This window comes from Myripristis murdjan, chromosome 24, assembly GCF_902150065.1.
Source record: "Myripristis murdjan chromosome 24, fMyrMur1.1, whole genome shotgun sequence".
NCBI classification, from domain to species: Eukaryota; Metazoa; Chordata; class Actinopteri; order Holocentriformes; family Holocentridae; genus Myripristis; species Myripristis murdjan.
In genome coordinates this window covers 23,323,004-23,335,107 of record NC_044003.1, presented here as the reverse complement: position 1 = coordinate 23,335,107, position 12,104 = coordinate 23,323,004, and the positions used below count along the sequence as shown (strand labels likewise).

Below are 12,104 nucleotides of genomic sequence, written 5' to 3'. Positions count from 1 at the left end.
CATGCAGTCTTACACACCGATAGACACACTCATACATACACTTGCATGCCAAATGTGCAGGATGTCATTGTTCATATCCCAGTCATGTACTCAAACCGTCACCCTAGACTGAATACCACTTGTATATTGGACTGAGTATGACTTGTATATTACAGAGTGGACGGGATCTGACTTGTTTATGCAAGCCAGTGAACTTTGGACCTCTATTTCCATTCGCGTCCCTCGCTGTCCCAGAGCTAGCTCAGTCCTGATGTGTGCAGTGAGTTGAACGCGACCACTCAACCAGAGCAGCCGCCTCGCCAGAGCACGTCGAAGGGATTTCATCTCCAGTGGAGTCTCTTATGGAACCCACCAGAGTGGCATCAGGGATATGATACACTGAGAATAAACAAATTGTGTTACGACTACAACAGAATAAACATTTTATGCTTTCTCGGTATCCATGCGAAATAATAGTCGGTGAGAACATACTGGGTGCAACATACGTTCATAATGAAACCGCTTTTTGATAGCTGCATGTTTCGCTCATTTGATGCATTTCCTGTTGAAAAAAAGTTGTTTAGGTTTGCATTTTTCAAAGTGCAAAGTAATGGGACATCAGTTATGAACTTAAGTTTCATCTGATAAGAGGGTTTTGATCAATTTTTTTTTTCTTTTTATTGTTTGAAATTTAAATTCATGACTCCTTATGTAAAAGTAGTAGGGTTTTGATGTTAAAAAAAAGTTCATTATTTGTCATTTATTGCTATATATATGTCAATATACTGGTGTAGAGCATCAGCTGACAAGTTTAACTAGTTGTTTTTCATTTCATTGCAAAGCGTCTTCGCCAAGCCATGACTACGAAGATAAGCCATTGATCAATTTTATTCATTTGTACAGTAGGCACGTTTTTTTTTGTGAGGATGTTTTGAGTTAAATGAAAGAAGTAAAGTTTGTGTGTGTGCACGTGTGTGTGCTTTCACTTTATTGGCAATGTATTCATGCTGAAACAGGCCTCAGAGGAGAATACATTGCACCTGTCAGTCGAGAGCCCAGGGCTGCACTCAGCATCTGTCCTGCACTAGATCTCTCTCTCTCTCCAGCCCCCATCACAACCCTGCATCCGTCTGTGGGTTATGCACACAGACACACACACACACACACACACACACACACACACACACATTGCAAAGCACATGCATTCACTCAAACCCAAACACGGTGCCATTTACAATGAGATATCTTCACTCCGGAGACTCTCATTCATTCATTCATCATAAAATAAATAAATAAATGAATGAAAAAACACATTCACTTGAATGTGCACACACACACACACACACACACAAACCCACACAGGCTCAAAAGACACTGTAAGCTGTGGTCGTTTCAGCTGAGTGAGTTTGTTAGCACTGTGAGGCTAAACATGGGCACGCGCTCTATTGAGCACACACTTCAGTGATGCACACCGACCCATGTGTGAGCATGTGTGTGTGTGCGTGCGTGTGTGTGTGTGTTGGTGAGTGAGTTAGTGAGCGTGTGCATGTTTTTCTTCATGCAGGGCTGGGTTTTAAGCAAGCAGTCTCATTGGACAGTCCATTTTTCACACTAAAGCAGACGAGTACTTTTTTTGTGGTCAAAGCGAAGCAAATAGGTATGACTGTGCAGGTATCATTTTTTTGATGTTGCTATGGCACTCAGTCATTTCGCACATGCCACACACACACACACACACACGCGCGCGCACACACAGGAGGCGTTAGTCCTTGCTGACAGTAGTGGAATGGGAAATGCTCAGTGGACATTTGTCATCTACGTTAGTGGATGGCGGCCTCCCGGCTGCTTCTCTGCTGCCTCTGACAGATCTGAGAGGCTCCCTGTTAGACACATTATCCCTGCCTTTCACCGAGCACAGCCCATCCACATCCGCTGTCTGCCTGCCCGCGCACATACGCGTGTCTATCTGTCTTTCCTGTCAGTCTGTTTGTGACTGTATGAGGCACGAGCGAGCGAGCCTCATCGCTGGTTTAGGCTTTAGCCAGGTATTTCTCCATGTGTCAGTCCTTTGCTCTTATTTGTGCGGTCACTATCTGATTCTTTTAGGTGAAATTTCACAGGAGCAGGATGCAGCCAAGTGTGGTTTGCCTGTATTTCAGCGCAACCGCTCCTCTGTGTGTGCACAAGAGTTAAGGGCGAGGGTTGTGAGATAGGAGGGACGCAGGAGTGTGTAGCTGGGACTCTGTTTTTCCACGCAAGTTTAACGCTAGATGCATTCTGACTGCGCTGTAGGGCATATGCATCTGCTGCCTCTGAGAGGAGAGAGAGGAGCACACTGGGTGTTATCTGGGTTGCATATCAGAATACAAGTGGATAAGCATACCGACTTGGGCCTCCACTCCTATAAATTCACCTTGTCAAGGGAGAAGGGAAGAGGGAAAGTGTGTTTGTGTGTGTGTGTGTGTGTGTAGGCGGAGGAGCTAAAAGTAGCTTCTCCATATGTCTTCCGTTTCCTGTGGATCGTTTCCGTATGTTCTGCGCGTTAATGCGAGCCGAAATCCGTATTGTGAACGTGAAAAGAGCGCGTCATGTGTTCTGTGGGCTATCATTCGCAGTCGATGCATTTTTAAATTTGCATGCATTAGATATTGTTTCTGTTTGAAGCCGCCCGTTGCACGAGTGGGAGAGGAGATGGAAATGACGGGTCACACCATATGTCTAGAGGGACCGCACGAGCGTTCACTCTGCATGTCTGTGCATGAGAGTCGGCTGATTGCTGGAGAGGTTGTTAGAGAGAGAGGGGGAGAGATGGAGCCTGATGCGCGCTGCCTGCTCTCATCTGCCGGGCGTAGGTGTATCACTCACTTGCCTGTGTCGTGAGCACTGCCGTTTACCTGGCTTATGTGGCACGCTCGCAGGCTCGCGCAGAAACAAAAACATCGGCCCCGTGGAGCGCACGGCCAGCTGAGCCCCTGCTCACAATGCCATTTGATTTGCATGGCGACACGCAATCGGTGGCCGAGCATCAATCCACAGAGACAAACCTGTAAAAGCTTGAACGTCGTATTAGCACAACGAGACCGCTGTGAATCCTATTTTTACATGATGATATTTAGTTTGGGTGAAAGAGGGGGGTTTGCTCCCTTTCGATACATTTAACCACCTTGATGGATTAGGCGCCGAGCTCAAACCTTCAAAAATGGACATGTGGAAAAACTCAACAGCAGCAGCTCTTTCCAGAAACAATAGCACATATGTAATCCACAGCCCTTGCGGGTGGGAACTATTTCCTACCAAAACACACCGGCGCGGCACACTGTATTTATCCACCCCACTGAGTACAGCAATCTTTATCTATCTATATGATGGATACTGATTGCTGGTGTTATTCGGCAGGAAATAGTTCCCGATGTAGCTCTTAACCCTCGTGAGCTGTGGATTATGTCTGGTATTTTGGAAAGAGTTGTTGCTGCGGAGTTTTTCACGTGTGCAGTGTTGTTGAGCTCCACAAAATGATACCCATCCACCCCCACATCCATTTTGCACTGAAATCAATGGAAGCCGAAAGACCTTCTTCCATGTCCATGTGTCACTCCAAGCCAGCCACATTTCACTGTCCTTCACTGCACTGATCCTACAGCTCACTGTTTGAGCTGTATGTTGTCTAGCATGTTGACACACACACACACACTGTGTCTGTCTGACCAGCAGCACATAATCAGAACAAACCCCTGGAGGTCACTTTACCTGGAAGGGGTGCATGTCGGGACACACAATGCAACATGGAGGCAACTATTAGTGTGATCCCGGGAGTGCATCTGCCACACAGAACAGAGGAGGTGAATCACACCGGGTGTACTCATGTGAAACCCCGTGGAAAGCATGTTGCTAGTCAGAGGTTATGGGAGAAAGAGGAGAGATGGAAGAGATGAGGCGGACGGGTGAATGAAGGGGTGAAGCCCTTTTTGGCGCAGTATGTTCAGCAAGTTTTTTTTTTTTTTTTTTTTTTTTAATATAATATGTGAGACGGATGGATGTAGGAGCAGAATGATTTTTTTTTCCCAGTTTTGTTAGCAATAATTTGTCTGTTAAGGACAAGAGTGCCTCTCAAAAGGAAAATCAATCCAAAATTATATAGTTGCATCTCTTATCGTTTTATCATTTTAAAACATCAGATAATACCACTATTGTGGACTATTGTAAATCTCTCTCGTAATTTCTACAGAGGCAGGGTTTTAGATCTAAAGAGTTGTTTTATGTGATACGAAAATGTCTGCCGTTCCCATACCGAGCTACGCCGCCTGTGCACCGCTTCTTCCAGGGGTCGGAGTCAACTCGGACATTTAAAGAGCCATCAGTCTTTGTACTAGATAAGATGTATTGATGTGTGTGTATGCAATGTAGAGTTCTCCAAACAAATGTTTATTTGCCCGCTGCCAAAACACAGAGAAAGAGTGATTAAAAGAAAAAAAAAATACCAGAAGTGATAAAATGTGGTGATAAAAATCAGAGCAGTAGCTTAGAAATGCAGTCAATAATCTGTGCGAGTGATAAATCAAAGGCATCACCGTGCCTCAACAACAAAAAAACAACATCAATCACGATGACATCCCGTGATACAACAGCACTGGATAATATAATCTAAATGACAAGAGCAATTTCTGGAAGTTTGCATTTTTTTATTTTTTATTTTTTATTTTTTTTATGTCTTCCAATAATGAATTTGAAGCACTGAGCGTGTATTCAAAACTTAACGGAGTCGTTCTGATGGCTGGCATGAAGCAGGACTCCGTTCTGTGGGGTCTGACACGTTGGATTTGAATATTAGCAGAAACTGTGCAGCACTCCCTTATTTCCATGCCGATGTATGCGTGTGTGGGAGGAAGAGCGAGGAGCCGGAATGGAGGTGGAGAGTGAGAGAGAGAGAGAGAGAGAAAGAAAGACAAGTGAGAGAGATACAGAGTTAGTTAGGATTAGAGATGAAGAGTTATTCTTTTTTTCCCCGAAATAGAGGGGCAGAGTGAGAGGTGGGAGAGCGAAGCTGGCTTGAAGTAGTGAAATGCGGCCAGGTTTGATTGGCCCCACCCTCCGCCCCCTACTCCAAACACGCACACACACACACACACACGTGCACACACACACACCTGCCTTTCCGTTCATTTTACAAGCACAGGCCATTTTATAATTCTGCTTTTATTATGCGTTTATAAGCAGATACATGGTCGTTTGTGTATCTGAGCTCAGTGTCAGGGACTTTATATTATATTCTCATATCCGTCTCCTCAGCTGTGAGTTACAGCAGGATCAACCTTTGGACTGAACGCACTCGGCTTTATTGATGAGGAGAACACCGAGACCACGGACAGTAAATCACTGGATTACGGTGCAGTGGTAACAGAGACACATACAGGAAAAGTCTATCCGTGTCTAGGTTTTTCTATCTGCGCATGTGCGTATCTTTGTGTGTGTGTGCGTGTGTTGGAGGGATGTTTATGTGGTAGCAGTCCTTGCAGCTTTTCAGACGCCAGATGCTATTTCTTTGCCACAGTTTTACTACCATCTCAAAGATGCTGGCAAGAGAAAAGAGGTTATAGCAGCTGTGTGTGTGTGTGTGTGTGTGTGTGTGTGTGTGTGTAGTTTCAGTCCCGGCAAAGCCTTGCAGATGCTACCGCTTTTCTTTTACATTTCATGTTCAAAACAGTTTGGCAGACGAGAAAGACTCTGTGTGTAAGTGTGTGGTTATTTTGGCCCGGTATTGATGTGAGATGGGGTTTTGTGCCATGACACGACTGCTGATGAGTCCTAAGATGTCGCCCAATTTAAAACTGTGTCTCCAAACACACACACACACACACACACACACACACACAAACACCGGGTGAAGTGAGAATGTGGCTTAGCCTGTCCGCTGCACCATGACCCTCGACCTGCAGACTGGCTCGCCTCAGAATTCATCCCCCTTTTCCAAATCCTGGCGGCAGCGTGTTTTTTTTTTTTTTTTTTTTTTTTATTAGGAGCTGTTCCACATGGAAGCAGCATTTCCAGGCACGCGGGCGGACGCTCGAGCGGCTCTGCTGTGTGCATCCAAGGGCACCACCTGGCTGAAACTGCCCCATATAGAGCTTTAATTTAGCTCCGAGGGTCAGAGCGGTCAGCTGCAGCCCTATTTCAGAGCACCGGGATACGCACAAATATGATTTCATGCGCCAATTCAGTCAAAATCAACACAAAGTACTCGGCGGCACCATTTATGCGACGGTTTTGGACTCAAAAGTGTTTGCGCAAGAATGTCACGAGCATTAATCACACGATAAGATGTCAAAAGGCCAGTGTGGGTTGGGTTTTTGCACTTTTTTTGTGGCATAGTTTGTAATAAAAGGCCATTTGAGTATAACATGGCTCAGTGGGGCAGATCTCCTACTACACATGGGGGGCTCTTCTAATTTGGGATGAGCTTCTCTTCTTCTTCTCTTGAGCTAATGTTTTTTGCCCCCGGGAATGGCTCAGTATGCTAAGTAGCTCGCCTCAACTTTACTTCCGTGCTTGCGTTGGAGCCGCGACGCTGCGAGCGACAGCCAGTGTTTATGTGGGTATTGAGCTGTTTGTTTGATAAACTGTTGGGTAAACTGCGTGCGCGTTGTGGAGGGAGGGAGGGAGGCGCAGACGGTCCCATCTGCGGAGCGGCGTTTAGCTCGGGGCGGGCGCGCGAGACGGAGGAAATGTCATCAGCAGAATTTCGGCGCCCTGACCGCTGCAGAGCCGTCACATCGCCTCCCCCTGTCCTCTCGACGTCTCCTCAGCTCACTCACTTGTCTCGTCGTGTCCTCTTCTCTTTTCCTCCTCCTGTTTTTCCTCGCTCCTCGCTCCGGCTGCTCCTCCTCTCCTGTCCTCACGTTTTTTTTGGTCTCTCTTTCTTTCCCTTCTGTCCTCCCTATCATCCCCTCTCTCCTCTTTCCTCTCCTCTCCCCTCCCCTCCTCTCCTCGGTCTTTGCGCTCGGGACATTGTGAGAAAACAAATGGGACAACTGCCAGCGTGGAAGGCCTCAGGTGGGAGAGGGAGATGCTTAGGCACCGTGTCAGCTTATTATTTGCTCTCCCCTGAATGATGTTTCTCTGAGTCTGTTGTTTTTTCGCTCTCCCGGTGCCACTTGGTCACGTAGCTCTAAGCCGAGGGGTCGGCGGGGTCAATCTCCGCCCGGCTCTCTGTCGCTCCGTCCAAGCTTGTTTACAGCCTTCACTATCGACACAGATGAGACTCCCGTGGGGCCACAGGCCGCCACACATCACACGCTCACACACCAGCGCGCACACACACACACACACACACACACACACACTCAGAAATAAGCATGAGGCAGCCGGTGAGGGCTATAGACATGGTTGCCATGGCAACAGTCTGTCCTGTCTCTATCTTTAAACACACATGTAAGCTCACACAAATGTGCGCACGTGTAACCATGGATCCAGAACACACGGACACACACACGCGCGTACAAATGTTTGTATTCGTGAACTCTCCACTACACAGTTAACCTCTGTTATTTATTTATTTATTTATTTTCTGGATTTTTGGATGAGCTTGGGAAGAGTAGAGCATTCAAGCATTTTGTATGTATGCATTCATGCAGGGTCAGCATATGGTATTATGCAGGATTGAAATAGCTGTTATTGTTCACATTTTTTAAACAAGTTACTAAAAAAAAAACTATTAATGCAAAATAAACTGCTCCTTAAATTTCCTCTGCTTTCTCACAGCTCTGCTTTTATTTGTTTTTACTGTATGTGATCTGTTTTGATTTCTGTAAAGTACTCACCCTGTTATGGAAAGGTGCAATACACTTAGTTCATTATTATTATGTTATTCGTAATATATTATTTATTCCACACAAACTGATGTTGCTACTTAAATAAACTCAAATCACGCCGATTTCTATTTCTCAGCGAGCAGCAAAACAAAAATAAAAATCCTCCCTTTTTTCTGTCTACATTTAATCTGTTTGCCCAACAAAACACGTATACAATGAGGTTTGAAGTTAGCTTAATTTAAATTCTCGGAGAAATACATCAGTGTCAGCGTTTTAGCGGTATAGGCTCTGATTCGCTGCGCTCGTCGTTTGCATTTGTTTGTTTGTGGTTCATCTCACACCTCTCTGAGCGTCACTGGCAGACTTTCACAGTCGAGATTAATTTAGATTTATTCCGCAAACAACATTTTAATACTGTTTGGGTTTTGCCTTTTGTTACATTTCATCTCGTTTGACTGATTACTTTACTTAATGATCACTCTCTTCCCACTGTTTTTCTTTCTCTCTCTCTCTCTCTGTCTCTCCATCACTCAGCATGTGTCAGAGCTGCTGGCGGTGGTGCGCCTTCCCTTCATCCATCCGTCCTATCTGCTGAACGTGGTCGACAACGAAGAGCTGATCAAATCCTCGGAGGCGTGCCGGGACCTGGTCAATGAAGCCAAGCGCTACCACATGCTGCCCCACGCGCGGCAGGAGATGCAGACGCCGAGGACCCGGCCGCGGCTCTCTGCTGGTACGGTGCACACGGAGACACAGAGGCTTCGCACGGGCAGGCGCACATCAACTGATGCACATCTGTCTTTGGCCCGGCTGACCTCAGCACAAGGTGCCAAAGGCATGATCTGCCACCCACCAGCGCAATTGACCCAGAACATATTGCCCGGATCCATGCACCCACACACACACACACACACACTCGCGCACACATGCTGTTCATATTTCACTGCACGGAGGTCACGCAGAGGTCAGGGCTCTAGCAGAAGACCCCGACCTGCCACCCGACTGTATTGATTTAAGCCCACTACTGGGAAGAAGTGATCTAAAACAGAGCTTTACAACGTTGCCCACACAACTGCTGTTACTACTTAAGTTTAAATGTGTCCATCTTTTTCATATTCGAGGCAACAGGTCGCATGTTTCCAAATGCTATGACAGGTTTTCCACTTGGTTTAATCGGCTAAATAAACAGCATTCCGGATTATTCGAGCCAAGCCTGTTTGAGGTTACTGTGAAAGTGCAGTGTTGAAAGTTTAGTGGCCAACCATAACGGCTTCCCAGGGTTCCTGGCCAGCTGAACCCAGGGCTCTTTTACAGTATGCCCACCACATAAACATCTCATAATAACTTTTAAACACCGGCTAGGCACAGTCAGGCCTTTGCCTGTACTCCAAGCATCCAGCCTGCCGCTCACTTTCCAACTACCGCTGATATTCAAGCAGCTGAAGGCCACTCTGTTTGTTTACATCGTTAAAATCAGATATTCATGGAGATCGGCAGGCGCCTGTAAATTGCTTTTGGCTGTTAGATTTTTCCCTCAGGTCGGCCAAGACCCCACTCTTTCCTTCAGTAAAGAGCTGTCTAATTACGGTGTCTGCAAGGTATTATGAGCTTAGCACAGGCACACCTTACAATCCAGCACAACTTATTTTCTGCTTGATAGAATGAAGATAATTGCCTAACAAATGGCACTTTACAGTGCGGTCAGTTTACCAGCCAAACTGTGTGGTCCAGCCAATGCATATTTGTCAGTAAACAAACGTTGGGGGAATCGCATTAGGTTAATACTTTTGCATGTTTAATTGTGGGAGGAGGATGAGACTTTGCACAGCCTGATTTGCCTCTTGAGAAAAAAAACAACAGAACAACAACATTTGAACATTTGTTGCCTTATATGTGCTTGACATCATCCCATTACTCATCCACAAGCCAGTAATGTCTTTTTGTTCTAGGCAGTTTCTAGAAGCACTTTCTGTCAATGCACATTTTATAGTGTTTGGTGTGTGCATATTTTATGCCTCCTACGGCCCCATTATGCAACGTGAAGTTTGTATTGATTCACAGCGGCTCGTAGCTCTGTGCAACAGGATTTTATAAATGCATAAATGCTGCTGGGATGAATACATTCATGATGCATCGTACCCAGATGGCTCGATGAATGGGAAATATATGTAAGTTTTCCCATCAAGTTTTTAACTCCTGAAGTCGAAGTGATTATGTTAAAATAGACTGGCGGCGCCAAGCATTTTATCAGTGTATTTGTGCAGTTGTAACATACAGTGAAGTATGCATGAGCGCACAAGTGTGTGACACGTTCATACTCTTGTGTGCTCATGCGCTCAATGTGCAGCTTTGTACATCCCAGCAATGGATGAGTGTGTTTTTAGCATTTGCTTGTGTGAGCCGGTCCATATGTGTATGTGTACTTGTATGTATAGGTGTTTGCGCTCGTTTGTGTGTGTCTTTGTGTGTGTGTGTGTGTGCGCTTGACCATCTGCTGCTATGTGTGTGTATGTCCTGTACGCAGCAGGGTGCTTGATCAGTGAGGTTGCAGGGTAGACGTGGGGACCAGAACAGGGACAGGGTGCAGAAACCAGAGTAGAGGCTTGAGGATGGAGCAATGTGAGGAGAGATGAAGAACAACACTGAAAGGAGAGTTTGAGGTTGTTGAGAAGGGAAGTTGACACATAGAGGACATGAAAAAAAGGACGGGATATAGGAAGGTTGAGAACAGGAGGACAGGTGAGAATATGGTCAAAGAGAGAGAGGGGGGGGGAGAAGGAGCGAGGGAGATGAGGAATGAAAGCTGAAAGAAAGACAGTTTATTCCTGGAGTTTGTGTCTACTTGTGTAGGCAGTATGTGAATGAGTGAGTGTGTGTGTGCGTGCACGCGCGGGAGCACGTAAACAGATGGGGCACCACCTGAGCTCAGATGATAAGTCCGTCAAGCGGAAAAAGAAAGGAAAACTGCCATCCGTGAAGCACTTCTTGCTGAGCACACTCAATCTGTGAACTTGTGAGCTGCATGCACATGCATGCGTGCATAATGTGGTTGTGTTATAGTGAGTGGTCGTGTGTGCACACAGTATATGTCTATGTATGTATGCATATCTACAGCTCTTGCACATTTGATCTTTTTCTGGTAATAAATTTGAATTAAATTAAAATTTTCATCCGAGAATTTTTTTTTTTTTTTTTTTTTTCCTCAAGCTGGACTTTCAGTCAATACTCCTCCCGATCTGCACTCGAATTAATGAAGCTGAAAGACACGCCTAAATTGTCAGCTTTCCCCTATCATTTTCAGCCGTGGAAGAGTTTCTCTGATTGCAAAGGTACTGCCCTGACTAAATATTTAGAATAAAGAAAAATGCATTAATCAAAATGAGTGTTTACCTTTTGATTATATTTATCACTTTGCAGAGGCGTTCTTCATTTTATGCCATTACATCTTGTTTCAGTAAATAATGCCATCAATATGTGCCTGTATGGGTGCTGACTGTCAATTTTTCCCGATTTTTTTTCTTTTAATATATCATTTTACTGTCCTCTCCCTTTAATGTCTCATATTTTAGAGCATTTCTCATCAGTACTTCATTTTTGTGCCAGTCCTGGCAGATCTCGGCATGTCACCTGGCATGTGTGTCCCTTTGCTTGTTCTTGTACAGCATGAATGCAAGTAGAGATGAAGGCTCGCCAAATTTTTTTTTTGAAACAACGCTGCGTGCACAGCATCGGTCAGTGCACTGTTTCTTTCAAAATCCAGAAAAATAACCACCAAGCAAGAGCTGCAAGAGCCACTCCACTCGCTGACAACTTCTCATGTTGCACCTCTTTTTGCATGTTGGATGATTTTGTTGAGTGGATGCTCTGCTCGTTAATTTTATGAGATGCAAATGAGGTTTAGCCACAACAGTATGTAAGTCTAAGGAGTAGCCCAGCCAGTCAACACTTTTCTGCCTGTGTATGTGTGTGTGTGGGTGTGGGTGTAGGTGTATTGGCCATAGTGTACCCTTTTTACCTTACTGTATGCAGTGTAGGGACAGTTAATAATTTAATAATTAGTTAATAAATAATTTCTCACATCTGATGGAATCATCAATCATCAGCGCAGAATCGCTACGTTCTCAGGGACTCCGAGAACGGGGGGCTATTTTAGCTGATTTATCTATTAAATACAATGGAATTTGTTATTTTTTAATGTTTGCCTGCATTTTTAATTCAAAAAAGGCTAGCAGATTCACAGTGGGCAAGTACAAAGTAAATCTGTTGCTTTTGTAATAACATTTTCTACTAGCACCACCCCATCATATACTGCCTTTGCTT

At 45.1% G+C, this 12,104-nt stretch overlaps 1 protein-coding gene across 3 annotated transcripts in view; it reads left to right on the top strand.

Annotated features, from left to right (window-relative positions):
• The window catches only part of klhl29 (kelch like family member 29), a 222,630-nt gene that overhangs the window by 156,719 nt on the left and 53,807 nt on the right, over positions 1 to 12,104 (top strand). For all 3 annotated transcript variants that reach the window (XM_030047294.1, XM_030047293.1, XM_030047295.1), the window contains one exon: positions 8,319 to 8,517. In XM_030047294.1, the coding sequence (XP_029903154.1) occupies positions 8,319 to 8,517 (199 nt within the window). The remainder of the gene's footprint in view (positions 1 to 8,318; positions 8,518 to 12,104) is intronic.